The sequence below is a fragment of the Gavialis gangeticus genome, unplaced genomic scaffold, assembly GCF_001723915.1.
Source record: "Gavialis gangeticus isolate Ggan-Ray unplaced genomic scaffold, GavGan_comp1, whole genome shotgun sequence".
NCBI classification, from domain to species: domain Eukaryota; kingdom Metazoa; phylum Chordata; order Crocodylia; family Gavialidae; genus Gavialis; species Gavialis gangeticus.
The window spans coordinates 113,544,073-113,562,918 of record NW_017729022.1 but is presented as its reverse complement, the minus strand read 5'-3'; the positions used below and the strand labels follow the sequence as shown (position 1 = coordinate 113,562,918).

Sequence of the window (18,846 nt, the reverse complement as noted above, 5' to 3'; positions counted from 1 at the left end):
TTTTTTTTTTTTTTTTTTGGCATTTCCTAACATTCCTAACATACAAATGTTTCAACAAAAAACATTTTCAACAACCTAAAACCCTCAAACATTCTGATAGGGAGATAATAGAAACAAACTGTAGCCTATAAATTATACAAATAGTTTGCAAACAGCAGGTTTACTAGATTATTCACACGTTAGACTTCTGCAATTAGCCATGTAACATTAACCTTTTATGGTATGAACCTTCAATGTGACGCCAAACATCTGAAGTCACTGGTATTTCACAGACACAGACATTTGACTTTATACATCACAGTGGAAAACTGAGTATAGTAGCTTAACTTATATTATTTAGATGAAGTTTCACTGCTGAATTTGTTGCTGAATGTCACTTACGGCAGTTAAATGCATTGCAGAAGCATTTAGGTTCTGGGAGGGTTGTTTTATTATACTTTCAACTATATAATTAAAACCAAAATAAGATGCTTCTACTAAGAATTAATTTGGTTTCTAGATTAAGAGGAGTTTGGTTACAGGGTGGGCTCTAAAATCCACTTCCCAAAGCCCATTCACACAAACACAACTCTGTAAAACACTAATAAAAAGTTGCCAAAATATCAGCATCTAAATGTGATTCCAAATTCCCCAAAATGTTCACAAATACAATTTTGCATGTCACAGGACTTGAAGTGGAGATTGTGGGACTGAATCAGGTGTTGCATTGATCCTTCTCACTATAGCCAGGTCTCCTCTACAGTAGGGCAGTGCGAAATTTTGCCCAGTCATCCAGCAGGCAGATTGGGGACTCACACCCCCAGAATCAGTCCAGCACAGCCCCCACAGCCCTCTCTGGGGTGCAGGTAAGCCCCCGATCTGCCTGCCAGATGACAGGAGGCTGGTGCTGCCAGCAGGGCCAGCGTCAGCACTGATCTTCCCGGTGCTGGGTGCAGAATAGCCTATCATTGAAACATCGAAACAGCATTGAAACAGCAAAACAGTTTCAACTAAACGAAACAGAACAGCGCTTTCAAAATTAAACAAAACTCAAAACGGAACACTGTTCCACCGAAACGGAAGTCGAAGCAGAACAGTGCTGTTTTGCACAGCCCTACTCTACAGTACAAATAACATTTCACCAGTAGAAAAATTTCCATTAAGGGATCAAAATTCAACAAGTACAAAAGAAAATGATTTGAAAGGCATTATTATACAAGGCTGTGTTAAAAATGTATACATATGACCAAAGGTTCTAATAGCTCTTAGATATGATGGTTTTGAAGGCAGCATGAATACCTGGATACATTGTAGTAGATAACTGGACTCTTCCATCTCTGATTTAGAGAATTCAGAGACTACTTGCAGTGTATAGTCATGTTAGTCTGAAGTCAGGCAGAAAGCAGTGTAGATTTGCATCTTTATAGGCTAATTAAATCAGAGCTGTATAACATAAGCTTTCGCAAGTACAGAACTTACTTCATCAGATGCTGTGCAGAGCTGCTAAATAGAAAGCTGTGATTACAATACAAAGGGTAAGGAAGGGGGAAGGAAAAAGGGGGGCACTACTGAGAAAGGCAAGGTGGCTAGGAGAGAGAAAACAAAGGAGGAACATAGGGCTATAAAAGCTAATCTAAGGGAGTAAGCATCCACTTAGAGCATTTATTCCTGTCTATTCTCTTGCCTTTTGGACTCCTCTTCCTTTATTATTGCTCCACCATATTCTTTTAACACATATGGAATTTAAATTTCAAAAATCAGAAGGCGCCCGTGGTAAATTTTAGAGGTCTATCACATTGACATGAAGCTCAGTCTACAGGAGTAAAAAATCTGATTGCCCTGAGAAGTAAGGAATAATGCAACATACATCACCCTTCACCTTGGAGAATGTGCACACAGCTGACATTAAGATGCAACTGTGGGGAAAAAAATTACAGGTTTTTGGTTACACCTACACTCTTGCAGCCTGCAATGATAAAATAAAATCCTGAGCTAGAGAAGGGAAGGTGACATAGTACAGATTAAAATCATGGCCTAGAAAAAATGTCCCTTCTGTTGAACTGGTCCTGGGCTTGCAATAAACAAAATACTAGAATGCCAGGTAATCCTGGCAGACTGGTATGCCACATAATCCTGTACTCTTCAGGAGTGACAGAGGATTGTCCATTTTGACTTCTTGCTTATATCAGTTTATTGAAGGGCTGCCCTTTGAAGGGTAATGAATCCATCCAAACAGCAAGGAGACTATCATTTCCCTCTCTGGCAAAAAGGTGGAATAAAGTAGAGGTCCCCCCTTCAAATTGGGACTGTACTTAAAAAGATGTCAGTAAGTACCATCCTGATATCCTGTCAGTGGCTGCTCTGCAGATAAGAGAGACCTGGAGTGAAGAGACATACATCCAGAGACCAAAAAGAGACAACCAAAGAGTGAGACAGGAATCCAGCAGGATTCACTGGAAGAAAGGTGAAATATTCAGGGCCAGCATCTTAGTCAATATAAGGCTCTCAGTTGACAAGTCTCCAAAGCACTGAGGTTTCTGTCCCTTGTTCTGCAATGAACCAAAGCCCCAAAAACAAACAAAGCAAATGTAATAATCTTCCACCAAATAATTTATATCGTTATTAAATAGATTTTTTTTCACACCAAGAACTCTAGCAACAGTCTTCCTTTATTAAAATATCTTTTCTTTGATTTTTGTGGCATATAAACATTAAGCCTTTTATTACCACACTTAACATATGGAAGAAAGCAAACTTTTGCTACTTCAAAGCAGAAATGTCAGTCTGATATATTGGGGATTAAAGTCCTCAATTTCATGGTCAGCATCCATTACAATCATCATTCATCATGCCTCAGCACAAATGGTACAAGTGCTTCTGTGTTATAATTTAACAGGGTTTGCAAGAGGCCTGAAAATCTTTCATAATCAATTTACCCACACTTAGCTAAATGGGTATGATTAAGATGTATATTGCAGAAAATTACGCATAATTCTTCTCATAATCACAGCGCCTTTAAACCAAATGCGTTTATTTCACTTTTGCAGATCCCTGACTTCCAGGATGCACACAGGAAGCAAGCAACAAAGCAAGGGTTCCCTTTTCATTAATTAATTAGGGTTTGCATAATGCTTTGTAAGTCTAGCCCACTGTATTACAATGATGCCCTAGACAGTAATTTTGACATATCTGCAGCGAAAGAGGATTGAACAACCTCCAGGTGAATGCTAAAGTGTAGACTTTACTCCTCCTAGTGGCAAGTTCAGCCATTACACCAGTAACCCATTTTCTCTCTCAAAAGCACCTTCCTAGATAGTTGAAAGGAGTGAGAAAAGAAGAAAAACAAAGTCTGGGACACCGGGCAAGGCATTCCAATCAGATGCTATTCTAAAATTCATGCTCGAGTTCAAGCACGACTACTGGACATGAAGGAGAAATTAATTCAAAGTAGTCTGAACAGTCTGTATTTTGGATGGCTATTAGGCCTCATAAGCACAACTTCTTTTGACTTCAGAGTCTATTAATCTTTATATATACATATAATGAGAGGGAGTGGTATTCCAATACATTCTTCAGCAACAAATCTTCCGTGGGTCCATGGCTTAAGCAGGCTCCTACCATTGGTACAACTTTCACGGATACTGCATCTGAGCTGAAAAACATTTGTCATCAGCTCAAAAGGGAAAAAGACTTCAGCTAGGGTGATGCAACTCAGCCAATCTTTGACCCCAAAACATGATGAATCAGCAATAAGTCTAGAAGAGCTCTGGTCTTTCACCATGGAGTGTCAGACAGGAAGAGTGCAAGTCATGCCCCTTCGGACATCTATTAAGTGAGGCACAAGGAATGGAAGACTCACAAGAAGAGCTGCCAGTTTCCCTCCCAGATCATTCTGAAAACATTTTAAAAGCTTTTAGCGATTACAGAGTGATGTGCCACCATTGAGGAGTACTATGTGCCAAGGTAATTTGTGAGGAATTCGGTATTTGAGGAAAGGAAACAAGTCTGTGGCAGTGGGCATATCTACACATGATAGTATGTTGCCATCGCAACACACTTTGGCGATGTAGTGTCCGTGGACACAAACCATGATGATGCACCTCTATCGCCGTAATGATGTGCTCCCTCAGGACAGTGCATTGCTACAGTGACATGGCAGCTAAAAATAGCTGCGCCACACATAGAGCACAGTTCAGGCTACTACTGTGCCATCATTTAGTACTTCCAAAAAGAAGAACTATAAATGACAGTGCGGTAACAATGATGCTGTAGGGGCACAGATGGATGTGCCCAGTGTGTATTTAAAGTGGAATCTATTTGAAAACTTCTCAGAAGTTTGGAAAGAATAAGAGAAAAGAGCACAGGTGAAGCAGTGAAAGGTAAAGGTAATTTAGCATCATGACTACGCTCCAAGAATGTGTGCATTCCCTGTATCTACATAGCTATATACAGAAATGGGCCACCCAGCCTTGATGTCCTGAATGCAATGGTAAATACTGCTTGGCTTTGGACAAGCAATGGAATGCTCAGGGTGCACTGAGATTTTCCAAGCAGTCAAAGAATATGAACAATACCCCAGGGTATACCTTTGCTCCTGCTCTGTAGTAACTATCCATGTGCATTAAGTGAAGGTTGAACCGTGACAGCTTGCCCCTCTTTCATTACAGGCCAAATTGCTGTGGTTCAGCTTTTACTTACCACAGGGGAAGCATGGACATAAGGACAGTTACCTTGGAGCAGCCAACACAGTAAATCTCCACCAGCTGTGAATTCACTGGAACCCACAAAAGGGTTCCAGCTGTGCCAGCTATTACAACTCAAAGAGCATTCAGCAAAGAGATTCATCTCACTCCTTTGCTCCTGGCAGGCAGTCACCTACTATCCATCATGCAACCCAGCGTACAGTTGTTATTCAACAACAATTGCAGGCCCTTACTTAGGAAATCTCCCTGTGCAGCAAATTGTTCAGTTATCTTCTGGGCTAGTGTAGCATGCACCTGATTAACAACATTTGAAAAACATAACTAAAGAGAATCAGATCACAAACTGACATCACAACTGCTCCGATAACAATTGGGCTGTAAGGATATCCAATGTTTCACTGCAGTAAGAGGTGCTCCAACAAAGACATATGAAATTCAACATATAGTATCACATATGTCTGCTGTGAACAGCAGATAATTTAGAGTTCAGTCCTACTCCCACTCCCACTGAAATTTTACCACTGATTTCAATGGCAGCTTAATCAGGTCCTAAATCATTAATCTTAAGAAGGACTGAACTGCTGTGACTCACAAAGAAAAGGAGATGCTTTGGGAAAAGGAGACGCTCAGCCCGTCTCAGGATTGGGTCTCAAGATAACGCATTATTATGCAAAACCACTACTTCTTTCTGTATTTTACTACTATGAATGCAACATCTCCAGAATCCCCTTCAAGGCTCTCCTATCACCTGAGGACTTGTCCTAATGCACTACTTTAAGTGTTTCTCACCTGATGACATATCTTGTTACAGGGTTTCTCATGACATTCCACAATTCGAAGCCCTGTGACAGCATCTTCCATATTCGTGCAGAGGCATTCTGTGCAATCTTCATCCCATGATTTACCAATGGGGTAGACAATACCATGATGCACACAAACCTATTGAGTAAATGAATGAACAAACAAATGAATTAATTTGTCTAAGGGCACATCATTGACTTCAAATGGATCTTTATGTCTACAAGTATCTTATGAAGCTCACCAGACTGTCATTTATCTTTAAGGCTATGTTGGAATCAGCAGAAATGCCTCAAATCTTAAATCTGTGGCTAATTTGTTGTAAAAATAAAAGATCTGCTGAAACCCAAAGGTCCAAGAGTAAACACAGTTATTTGATTTGCATTCAATGGCAGCACCTATGAGTTGACTCCATTTAACTGAATGTACATAGTGGACCAATGTTCACACGTAATAAATGAGGTCTCTCCCTTCAAGAGCAATTTTCAATTAGTAGATATTAAAGCACTTTATAAACGAGAACAACATCTTCATCTCCATTTTAGAGAAATGAAAACTGAGAGACAGAGGAGTGCAAAGACTTGCCTGAAATCCCCCAACGGGCTAATGGGAGACAAGGGAACAGAACCCAGGTCTCAGGTTGCAACCCGGCACTGTCCAATAGGTCACATTGCATCTGACATCTCACTGTATAGGCAGAAGTATACACAACATGTAGGCCAAATTCAGCCCCAATTTTACATTATTAGTATGAATGACTCTTTAGGGGTGACTTCATCCTCCCAAAATTAAATCATAACACATACAGTGAAATACAGTGACCAGAAACATCATACCTAACCTGAGGCTCTGCACAATAAAGCTACTTCACTGAGAACATTAGCCCAAGGTAGTAGTCACAAGGGGCATGTATAGATGTGCTCGGGGGGGGGGGTGCTTTAATTAGTGAGTCATGCTAATTAAAAGCACCAAAGCATTATGTTTATCAGTATCCCCATACTGAAAAAATGGTGGTGGGGCACTATAAACTAAAGCTTGTTCAACAGGCTTCAGTTCAAAGTGCCCTGCCACTATTTTTCAGTGCAGGGATGCTGATACATGTGACACAGGAGGCTGCTGGAGCACGTTAATGTCCATGTTCCAGCAGACTTGATTAATCAAGTCTGCTCTGACATGCTGGATTTACAGCGCACCTCCCTGCATGTGTGTAAGTGCCCAAGCATTTCAGTTTATAACTGGAAGTAGGTGGCTATATGTAGATAAGCTGTAAAAAGGGATGGAAGGGCCTTCTGAAGGATGAAAAAATAAGAAACAAAATGGAATCCTAGAAGCTCACACCTAAACATAAACTAAAGAAGTTCACTTTGACAAAAGTTAAAAAAAAAAAAAAAGCTTCATTAATGACCTAAAATTTGTGATGCCCAAATGATCTTTGCTTAATACTACACTAGAGGAATATATCAAGGGCTCGGTGAGCAACTGTTCACCAGGGCACCCAAGGGGAAAGCCAGGAGTAATGGCCACAAACTCCTAGAAGATTGATTCAGGCTCAATGTTAAGAGAAACTTCTTCAGAGTCAGGGTGTCCAGACTGTGGAACAAGCTCCCTCCAGAGGTGGTGCAATCACCTACCCTGGAAATCTTCAAGAGGAGACTAGACAGTCACCTTGACTTGGGGTCACCTGACCCCCAGTTATCTTTCCTGCTTGGTGCAGGGGGCTGGACCCGATGATCTTCCAAGGTCCCTTCCAGCCTTACAATCTGTGCATCTCAGAGCCGAATACCTTACTGTCACTGTAAACAGGTTAGTTCTATTAGCAATGAAAGAACCATTCATAATGTAACAAGAATAGCAAGGGGCAACTGTTCACTTCTCTTACACAAACTTATATTTAAATAAGCCTAAATGTAATTTGCTGCTATTGCTGCTCGTGACTTTGCATTAGCTTGTATACATGTAGCTAATTTTGTATACAACCTCTACTTGAGCAGGCACACCTTGCAAATGAGATATTTTCATCTGTAAGAATTACAGTTCACTCTCCTTACCCTGTCTGGAATGCAGTTGGTAGTTACACAGCCACAGTCATTGGTGACAGACATAGATAAATATCCTGATGGGCAGTTCACTGTCAAGTTGGTGCAGCTGCACGTGCATTCATATTCATCACAGCACTGAGTCTTCCTAACGGTCAGCTCCCGGTGTGGTGGGCACAGTGGAATGTGCTTCAGCCTGCACATCTCTTTCTTGCAGGCTAACAAAGTAGCATAATAAGCACAGAACATTTCAGAATATAACAACAGGAAATAGGAATACAATTTCTCCTACAAACTAGGAAGTACTTGTTACTGCAGAGGGATCCCACAAGTGATCGACTTCAATGAGTAATCAGGCAACCATAAACATCCTCTAGTCGAATTAGGATCAGATGTAAGACTAAAATTCTTATTCCTCCAAAAATGTCTTTCCTCATTTATTATGTAGTTTGAAGTATTTATACATCATTTTAACTATAACACATGCAATCCTTAACATTTCTCTTTCACCACAGTTAAAAAAACAAATATGTACATACTGTGTGCATGTGTGTATTTCAGATTTGCTGACCTGAAGAAGGGCACTCTGTATTCAAACTCCTGTCTAACATATCACCCAACTATACAATTGGTCTAATAAAAGATATTAGCAAAAAAACCTTGCTTCTCTCATTCCCTACAACATCACTGACACAACAACACTCCAACCCCATTACTAACATTGCTCAGCATTTGAAAGTTACTTTACCACAAGTGTAATTTGGTCTGCATTCGCCAGGGTTTGTCAGGACAGGCTGAAGTTCATCCTTACAATCGGGGACAGGAGGCAGATCACAGCTCGCTAAGTCACAAACTGAAATGGAGGCCATGTATCAATTAAGGCCCAGCTACTGAGTCATCAAAAAGACACTTAATTGAAGATTTCCACATGTCAATGAAACCACAATAATACAGAAGAAATTAGTGCATTGATCAGCAAGTTGCAATTTGTTTCTAAAATGTTTGTGGGGGGTGCAGGAGAGTACAATTTTTATTTGGGTTAAGTGCATTAAAGCTCTAACTACATATTTCACATGCAAAATTAGACACAACTTAGTAATTTAAGGAAAAAACAGTGCAACCTTTCTAAGCGTGTCCTGTTCACAAAGAGTGAGCATGAGGAAAGCCTGAGAAATGCATGGATTTTCTTGTTCTCAATGTTTTTTTTCCCCTCCTCACACAGGACATTTCAACCCCTCAGGTGCTCCAAAAAGAGAGCCTAATTCATGATCTAAATATACATTTGAAAAGCATCTGGTAAAGAAGGTCAGGCAGCATAAGTAACAAGGGTCCACAGATGACCAGAAACCTACCACATTTGTACTCTGGGCAGCACTGATCAAAATCCCGGTGCAGTCTAGGAACTTCACAGGGGCCACATTCAACAGCTAAGGTGAGGGAGAAGAAAAAAAACCAAACTTCAGTCAGAACAGAGGAGGACAAAGTGGGAAAAAATCATATTTAGATTTAAAAGCAATTTACATTGGGCAGTAGGGCAAGGTCGTACAGTGCAGTTTATCTTCCTGTTATCAAGGCATATGCAGATCTTGCAAGGCTCACTGGTAGGAATCCATGTTTCCATGTGCTGCATAAAAACAAAGGACTGTTAGAAACAAACAGAATCTTCTGATCTCTGACATGCAAACTCCTGGGTGGAAATGGGAGAGAAAACGAAGATGCTCTGGAAAACCAACAGTTTAAATATGGTATTGCTTTGCTTTCTGTGACAATTAGAAGAATCCTAAGAGTTGCAGTGTCTGGTATATTCAGATTTAACTAGATATGCAAAGAGGGTGCATCTACACAAGACCCTAAAGGCACAGTAGACTAATTCTACTGGACATTAGTGTGGTGGGCAAAAACTGTGCTAATATGCTAATGCACAGTAGAATTGGTCTACTACACATTAGTGTCACAAAAAAGCATGCGCTGGCACTACTGCATAGTAGTGTTGATTACGGCACATTAATGAACATGTAGACATACCCAGAGTTCATCTATGGGGCAAGGAATTGCTATCATTTGACTCACAAAAAACCTGTCCTTTATGAATGCAATTGCAAGTTATTGCCTATCACTCAGGGCAATGATGGAACTACATGCCATGACCGGATGTGCCAGGAATAAGAAATACAGTGGCTTACTGCAAATGTTTATAAGCTTTTCGGTAGATTAAAAATAAACAAAAGACTATTTTAAAAGTTAGAAAGTTACAAATATGCTCATTAGCAACTGCATTCTCCCTGCACTGGAGACTGGATGAGTACTAAATCAATCCTAAAACCAGTGCTATAATTCCTTAGACAAACACCTTATATGTTGTAAATATATAGACAAATTGGTAGCAAGGTGCATGATTATCCATCATTGCTGGCTGCCCTTGGAAAGAGTGAAAAACTGGAAAGCAGGTTTGTTGGTCCTTGATTTCACTGATATTGCCAGTTGTAAAGAACTGTACATGTAACACTTAGGTGACCAGGTAGGTGATAGAAAGACATCTTGGATAATCAAAGATAAATTGTACAATTAGATTAAACTCTGACTAAAAACCTTTGCAGTAGGTTAATGAATACTGTTCAGAGAAAACTTTGGCAGATACTTGTTAATATGAGTCATAGCAGGATTATATCAACACAAGGAGGAATGCAATGTCTAGTTTTACTACCACTTGGCCCTGTGGATGCTATACATACTGAAAATGATATTGGAGCTCAAACATCCAGTGCCAAATAGACCTTTTGGATACTCTTACATTAAGGAGGTTAACAGTGTGATCAGGACAATGAAGACAAAGGAGGGAGAAGGGACACCAAGACCCAGTCAAAATGTTTAACAACCTATAAAATAAAGGAAGCAAGGTTAGCCAGTCATTAGTCTGCAGGAACACCCTTTCAAAGGAAGAAAAACTTGCATAAATTAGTTGCAAGTTAAACAGCATTATTCCAGGGTGTACATGTCTCAAAGCATGCTGCCAGGCCATTGAATGATTATCAAAAGTTTCAGGTAGGACAAAAAAAAAAATGAACCAAGATTTTTCTTGCATCTTATCACTATCTGCTGGCAGGAAAGCAAGAAGCATTTGAACAGTTCAAGACACAAAACAGAAAATTATGTAATTTTGCACTCTCAAATACTTTCATCCTCAGGGTTCTGACTGGCATTTCCTCAACACTTGAATATGAGCTTCTCTGTAAATCAGTGCTGGATTAAAGCAACCTGAGGTGTTAGGCAGACACATACATAGGCCTACTGTAGCTTTGTTCCTGTCTTGGTATAATTGGCTTGGATAGGTAGTAAAGAGTCATTTACACAAGATCTGTTATGTGGCCAGGTAGCTGAACCCTCCGCTCCCACTCCTTGGACAGAAAGAGGCCTCCTTCATTTCTGGATGTCTGCACTTTGCCTTTGTGTGGGCTTCAAATCATCCCAGAGCAGGGAGAACTCAACCCTCCATCAACAGAGCAAAGACCCTTCTGTGTGGTAGCACACAGAGGTTGGAGCACGGGTTAGGAGAGCCCATGGTCCACCGAGACCTCTGCTGGGATGGTGTTGGTGAGGTTCCCCAACTAGAAGGTTTCAGAGTTGCTACCCCACTAAAATGCATGCAATAGGTCATACCATTTAGAATAATGGTTTCAGGGCCCCTGAAAATGCAGGTAACCATCACTGCAGCAGTTATACTCAAAACCTGTTTTCAAGGGTTAAGGACAGAAGTTACACATAAACCAGTTTCAATCATCACAGGTTTAAACCTGTAACAGAACAGATGTTCAGTGTACACAAACCAGTTTCAAAATGGCTGAAACTGGTTTAAGATAAACCTGGTTCAATGTAATATCAGACTTAACTGGTTTGGGTCAAACCAGTTTATGAAACTTCTGTCCCAGACCTCTTCCTGGGTCAAGTTAAATCACAGTCCCCCAGAATCCCAGCATATTTTCCAGCCCTGGGCTGGGCTGTGCCATCTGTTACAACAGATAAGGGCTGGGGGGTGGGGAAGAAGGCAGGGACTCCCCCCTCCAGGCAAACCCCACCAGGGTGGGGGGTTAAACTTCCCTTCCCCCAAGTACAGAGCTGCCTTGCCCTACTAAAAACTTACTGTTGGCTGCAACTGTAGACTACAAATCCCAGAGACATCTGGAAGCAGGAAGAGGAAGTAATGACCACCCTACAGAATCCTGCTGCTGTAATTCTGGACTGCAAATCCCAAAGACCTTGGGGGAAGCAGGAAGAGGAAGTAAACACACAGCCCATTCTGGCTACATGCCAGAAAGCTATGCACTAGTGCCCCCTGGCTTCTGGCCTGAGCCACTGCAGGCATGTTGCTGCATTTCCTGAATCAAAAGTGAATGTCTGGCCAGTTGCTTCTCAGTTTAATCTCTGCAGTTTAGACTAACCTGCAAAGACTGACTCAATTCAGCCTCAGGCTTTTTGACTATCTGTACCTAGCCAACTTGCTTTTCATCAGGCCTAGAAATGATTATATCAAATAAAGACTGAAATTCTGATAGCATGGACCTAGAGTTTTTATACCTTAATCTGCCCTTGAACAAAACTTCTCTTCTGGAAAGCAATGGAATCCTTGAGATCAAAAGACATTGTGCTTGGCTTTCAGAAATCATACACAAAAGATTTCTGCTAGCAACTGTTCAGGCCTTATTACACATTACACTTTGAGCTGCTCAAATGTTGATCGGTGTTCTTGCTAGCTCAAGTTTGGAGCATTAACACTTTAAGACTGAAAATCTTCTCTGACTGTCCTCAATTTGCTTTTCTGTGATTTCCTGGACTAGGAGCTATAGCTATGAGTTGCTGCTAGAGGGCTGGTAAGCCAGGACAGGATTTTATCCATACTTTAGGTGTAGGGGTGTTGGAGAGATGGATTGTGGGGGTAGGACCATTAAGCTGGGAGGTGGAGAGTTAATGGGATGGGGGTGGGTAATGAAATGGGAGGTGGAAAGGAAATGGGGCTGGGGAATGGGTAGTGAAATGAAGCAATTCAGACACTGGAGGATAAAATAAAAAGTAAATAAAAATGAACAATTTAAATAGAAATAAAGAGGAAGTAAATTAAAGAAGGTTTCATGTTCTAATAAATTAGGATAAGGTTTGGAACATGGGAGGTGCTGGTTGTGCTTCCTGGGATGGCTGGGATCTGGGAGTGGCTAAGGCAGGCATTTTTGGGGGAGTTAATGTCCCTGCCCCATGAAAGAAGCCCCACTCCCAGACCCATCCATGCCCTGTGACCTGGCTACTTGGTATGTGCTCTGCAGGCTGTTTGTAGGGGTTGTACCCCTGAGGTGGGAAGGTCACACCCCAGGGGGATGGGAGGTGGAGTTGACTTGGTGCTAGAATCCCTACCCACCCAGACAGTAGAGTTCAGAGGGTGGAAAGTTTGTCCACAGAGAACAGGAGGATGAGGAAGGGGACACTGCATCCTGTGATGCTGGAGGACTGCAACTTGAGCAACTCATCTGTGGGAAGTGGCCACACATTAATGGAACATGAGCTGGGTAACATGGATCAGAGATAAACCTGCCCTGGAATGATATGACTTCAAGCCCCCTAAAGTGTGCTTAAAATGATAATGTGTGGACAATCCAGGGGTTAAGCACTCCAGAAGCCACCTAAAATTAATGTGCACCAAGGCCCTTCCTCCTGTGAAAGTTAAATTTTATCAATACCTACCAAACCTTAAGAGAGATGGAAACAAAATGTATTCTGCTCTATCATTACTGGAAGATCAATTTAGTTAAGCAACCTGTTGCTACCAGTCACTTCTGTAGTCACTTAGTCTCCAGATTTAAAACAGAAAAACAGACAACAGCAACAAAAATCTTCTGGCCAATTTTTCAACAGGACCTATGACACTGACCAAGTTAAATGGGAACTGTAGGTGCTCAACACAGCATAAAAATCTGGCATTGATTTTGAGCTTGTTTCACTTGGTTATTGTCAGAATTTTAAAAATTTCAAAACTGTATATGGATAGTAGGTATTTTAAATTAATTCCTTAACAAAAAATCTTTATATGTGCTTACCACACCATAAAAATGGTAATGACCAATTACTACTTATTTGTATAGCTATACTTCCAAAATGCCAGCAGGTGGCACCAGTGCATAAACATAAGAAGCACTTGTTGCCAGCAAGATGTTCATGCTAATATTAAACCACCTCAAGATTAAACATGACCCTTTATAGAAGTAAACACATCCCTATTAACATCACTAGAATTTCTGCTGAAGATTTGCATTTAGTATGAATTTTCATTGACACTGTAGCTGTGTAATACCTGTGTATACTGTAGCTGTGTAATATGTATATATTTTATCATTTCTGATTCACTCAGAGAGGAATTAAAGTTTGCTCTGTATGTTATTGTCATGAGGTCAGTTAATGTAAACAATAATTGAAAAGGTAAATTATCTTTATAGAAGTTTTAACTATAATGGGTCTTGTCTCTCCTTTTTTTTTTTAATCAATTGTTCCCTCCATTATTGCTGAAATGTTGGTCACTGTTTAATATATATTAACCTGTATATATGCGCATGCACAACAAACCTACTTTTTCACCTAAAAATAGCAAATCTGCCTAAACATCCAACACACACACAGATTGCTGTCCTTTACAGAACATCTACAGTGGCCACATCCACACAAGACGCCAACTGCGCAGCGGTTACTGCACGGGCATTTAGTACTTTTATAAACAAGTACAAGTAACTAAATGACTACACAGTAACTGGAGTTACTGTGCACTCACACGTACAAATGGCTGTTTTGCGATGCTGAGTGTGCAGTATCTTGTGACTACTGCACAGAAGTGTTGCACCACACTTCCTGCCAGGTGATGCTACTGTGTAGTCACTGGCTACTGCACAGTCAGCGTCTTATATAGATGCAGCCACTGTGTAGGAGACCGTGACTGTTGCATTGTTTGGTCAATACCATAAGATCCAAATACAGACCTCAAGATTAATCCAAAACCAGAAGCAGACATGTCAAAATACCACATGTCTGTCCGCATTAGACCTCCTTCTACAGAGTTATAGACCTAAGGGATCTGGCTTATTTGCCAAGTCGGGAGTACTGCTACATTAATTTCTCTTTCACAGACTCTCCCTCTATCACAGGGTGCTCAGCTACTAAGTGGGGGGCATTAGCAAAAAAAGAAAGAAATAGGGAAAACAAGTCAACTCCACTACTGGAATTACGAAGGAATCTGGTGGGCATATGCCAAAGCTAGGTATTTCACATGTACCTAAAAAAAGCACACCATAAGTAGGCACCAACAGCTATCACTGCTTCCCAAGCCATTTGTGGTACCAGTGACTTTTTCTTTTCAGGCTACCAAAAGTCCTGTGCTTCCTTGGGGAAATTAGCTATTTGGTAGGATGGAAGCAATGGATTTAATCAAGGAAATGTTCCCTGGTTTGGTTTGACACAGCACTGGGTTGCTCTGGGGGGTCTTATCACTAACTGGTGAGGCAGTTTCAGAAATGTGCCATACTCTCAACTAAGACATAGTCACAGCACAAGGACCCCAGGGATTGCAATTTTATGTTTAAAATGTTTTTTTACCAATAAGAGCCTGCTAGCTAGTCACAGAACTCTTATTAAATGGCAGTTTCTGCCATGGTCCCCCTTCCCTTCTTGCCCCCTCCTGTCCAACAATTTGTCATGCATTTCCTGGTCCCTACAGCCCCAGCTGTGAATTTTATGTTGAGCCTAGGCAATTTCACACTCAGGGAGCTGCCGGGGCAGTCAGCCAGCCAGCCATGAGGACCCAGGCTGAAAGAAAAAAGGGGCAGACTTATCCGACCACATTTCATTTGCAAAAAATACAAACTCATTGAGCTCAGAGGCTAAGCAGTTATCAGACAGCTACCTGATGGTGTGCTCCATCTTCACTGATGCACTGTGTGCAGACTTCCTCATCCACACAATTGCTGTTGAAAGTCACCTGTCCATCTGGACAAAAGCAGCCTTCTGTAGGATAATCCTTGCAGACGCTGACATTGGTACCATTCTCACAGTACTTTATGCAGCTTCTCTGGCAGTGATTATATATCATACGCATGGGACAGTTCATCACTATAGGGAGAAAAATGAAATGCTTTAGAACCAAGCTAAAACCCAAAGCTGGGTTTTCCACTGATAGATTTTCTAATGCTTTTTTAAACATGATTGACTCTGAGAATAGCTGTGATATTTTTCTTCCATTGCAGGCAACGTTTTTCAAAATAAAATCTTCAGACTATATAAAACCTCTGATATCAAATGGTTTTGGGGCCTTACATCAATGCTGATTTACATCTCATGCAAAATCATTGGGTCATATTTTTTTTTGCTGGTGTGAATCAGTATAAACCAGCTAACTAGAATGGAGGTAAGCCATTTACACCAGTTAAGATTGACTTGTATATTTCAATTTGCTGTTAGAAAAGATTTTCATATTTTAGATTTGTTAAATCAACAGCATTATTAGTGTATGACTGGGAGATCTGCAAGAAAAACTCTGGTGTTACAGGAAGTGTAAATGGCAGTATTGCCAAACATCCAAAGAAAAGCCAGTGGCAATATATCTGAACCCAAAACTGAAGTCAATTGGATTCTGGTCCTAGTTTAGTTATACCTGAACTTCCCCAGGAGGATTTCAGAACAATGTTCCATTCACAAAAATCATACCGACTGGTTCAGGCTGTTGAGGGAGCCATCTTTTAAATCAGACATAAAACTAATGTCCTGATCACTTAAAGATTCTGGGGTTCTTACTGTAAGTGTCGAGTTGTTAACCCTCACGTCCTGGACAAATTCCAATGCTGCTTATTATTGCCTACCCATTTAAATTTTCTCTGTCATTTCCATTAAAGTATTCTTAATTCTCAGTTCTACATTGTTATGCAACTTCTCTGTTTCACTCCAGAGTTATCCGCATTTCCGTGGACAAAGAACTGCTCCTTGTACATCCTTATCTTTCTTACCACTCAGGTTGCTATAAGGTTTAAGAGATATTGGATATTTTATGCATAGTAAATGAAAATGATTGTGTTATGATTATTCAGATTGATTCTGGAAACACAAAAGGGCACTTCATGAAAATAAGTAAAGTTGCATATTTTGAAAATCTCTGCTATTTTTAACCCCATGACTGAATCTTTCTGGAATATGACATCATTCCCAGAAGTCTCATTCATTCCCAAAAGCAATTTCAGACACAACAGCATAGCAAAAGCCAGTGCTTAGCAGCTGTGATGGTTTCAGTAACAGCACAATCCAACTGCCTCTGAAGTGGATGAAAATATTCCCATAGAACCCAGCAGAGGTAGAGTACCACCTACTGTCGTGTCCCATATTTAGAGGGTGTACGTTTGGCATACTACCCTTCTCTGTCCCTGCCAAACCAAAGCATATAGTCACTCTGGGTTTGTTTAGATCAAGCCTGTCCAACTTCTGGACAGCCAAGGGCCACACACCACATAAGCTGCAGTCCCAGGGGCTTCATGAGGAGCAGACTGCAGTCTTGTATGATACACACTTGTACACTACCCTACTAGTCTGGTCCAGGAGGGGAGGGGAGCAGTAGGACTGGTCAGGGCTGCTCCCCGCCCTCCTGGACCAGTCTGGAAGGGAAGGAGAGAAGTAGGGCCATGCTTCCTGACTCTTCCCCAAACCAGGGACTGGCTGTTTTGTGAAACTGGAGTTTTGCCCACTGTTTTCTCTACACTGGAGGAGGGAGCTGCAGACACTGGCTTTGAAGTGCTCTGCAGGAAAGAAGTTCCTCCTGTGAAGCATTTGTAAAGCCTGTACATGCAGCCCCACAGGGTTCCCTGGTCTGGGGAGCAGGAGGTGAGGGTGGGGGATTTGCCCCACTGGTCTGGGGAAGATGTAGTGAGCAGGGGAGATGGTGCAGCTGCAGGCTGAAGAAACTTATACAAAATGCATCTGCTGGAAGTGTGCTCAAGCCTAGGTGACAGGGGTGATGAGAAAGAAGTCAGCAGTGTTGCGATGAAATAACTTCTATCAAAGACAGGAAAATCAGTCCAAACTTCTCTTCAGTAATCAAGGAATGTTGGCAGTAATCAAAGAATCCCCAAAACCTGCCTCTGCCTCATCATGGCTCCCTTTCTGCAAAGGTTTAGACTATGTCAAGATTTTCAATCAATCCAGGCTCTGCTGTGGATCCATTTTCCAATGGGCTTAAAAGCATGTCATAAAAAGCAATGATGCCCCCACTTCCACACCCTTGCCAGATAAGTACTTGAAAGAGCCTCACAACTAGCTGGGTATTTCTATATCTGTGCACCTCCCACATTTAATATTTTTATATTGAAAGAGAGGGGAAAAATCATTTTAAACTCTAACTGAAGTGAACAGCATGGATCAAAAGCAAATAGTCCTGGGACTAAGTCTTCTGCCAAATTAGCCTCCACAGTTTTAAGTGAAATCTAATTCAAGTCCGAGTTTCTCTGATGCTGTCATAATTGTTCCACACAGTTTATTCATTGATACTATAGGTTCAACTTGTGCTGGCTGCATTAAAGAAGTAGTTCCTCATCCAAGAAGGGAAAAGAACAGTCAGTATAATTTCCTGTAAACCTGTGGTAATACACAGCAGATTTTGAAGGCTCTTACTGGCAGATTTAAGCAGTGACAAATTCTGCAGCTGGTCAGTTTTGCTTTGAATTACTTGAGCTATTGTTAATAGTAATTGTTCAGGGAGAAAATAGTCTGTGTGTAATGTGCTCCAGGGACCATGTGTCCAACCACACCAAAATAAACCAAAACATTTTTAACATTGGCCAGGGAAAACTGAAGGACACAATGCACTCAGGTCCCCTTTTTCCATGTAGATCATATGAATCAGACCAGACAAATGGACTTGTTTTGAGATCAGGGTTCAGTTTCCTGGGAAGGAAAGCATGTGCTATGAAGTTTGTGTGGCATTAAGATGAACATGTTACACAAGCCCCTTGGTAGTTCAAAGGTCTGTTATCTCCTTTGCTGGGTAAATTACCCTGCATAGAGCTCTGAACTACAGTATCTTGATGACTTCCAACACCCAAGCTAACATATCTCTATCTCTATATATGTTGCATCTCCCTACTGCACTGCACTGTGCTGTGTAGATGTACCCTTGAATGGGCTAAGTTAAACTTAATTTCTGCTGCGCTTCAAGCTAGTAACACAAATAAGATGCAGGAGTTATAATGCAATTTCTCTGCCTATATGGCTAGGGACTGACATTACACATAAACTGGTTGAAGTGATCAGAAACTGGTTTAAAT

General features: G+C 41.1%; 1 protein-coding gene across 2 annotated transcripts in view; it reads right to left on the bottom strand.

Moving 5' to 3' along the window:
- Nucleotides 1–18,846, bottom strand: part of VWF (von Willebrand factor) — a 271,611-nt gene that overhangs the window by 44,902 nt on the left and 207,863 nt on the right. For both annotated transcript variants that reach the window (XM_019515998.1, XM_019515997.1), the window contains exons 38-43: nucleotides 15,447–15,652; nucleotides 9,038–9,140; nucleotides 8,869–8,943; nucleotides 8,265–8,369; nucleotides 7,529–7,734; nucleotides 5,472–5,621 (exon numbers count right to left, since the gene is read on the bottom strand). In XM_019515998.1, the coding sequence (XP_019371543.1) occupies nucleotides 5,472–5,621; nucleotides 7,529–7,734; nucleotides 8,265–8,369; nucleotides 8,869–8,943; nucleotides 9,038–9,140; nucleotides 15,447–15,652 (845 nt within the window). The remainder of the gene's footprint in view (nucleotides 1–5,471; nucleotides 5,622–7,528; nucleotides 7,735–8,264; nucleotides 8,370–8,868; nucleotides 8,944–9,037; nucleotides 9,141–15,446; nucleotides 15,653–18,846) is intronic.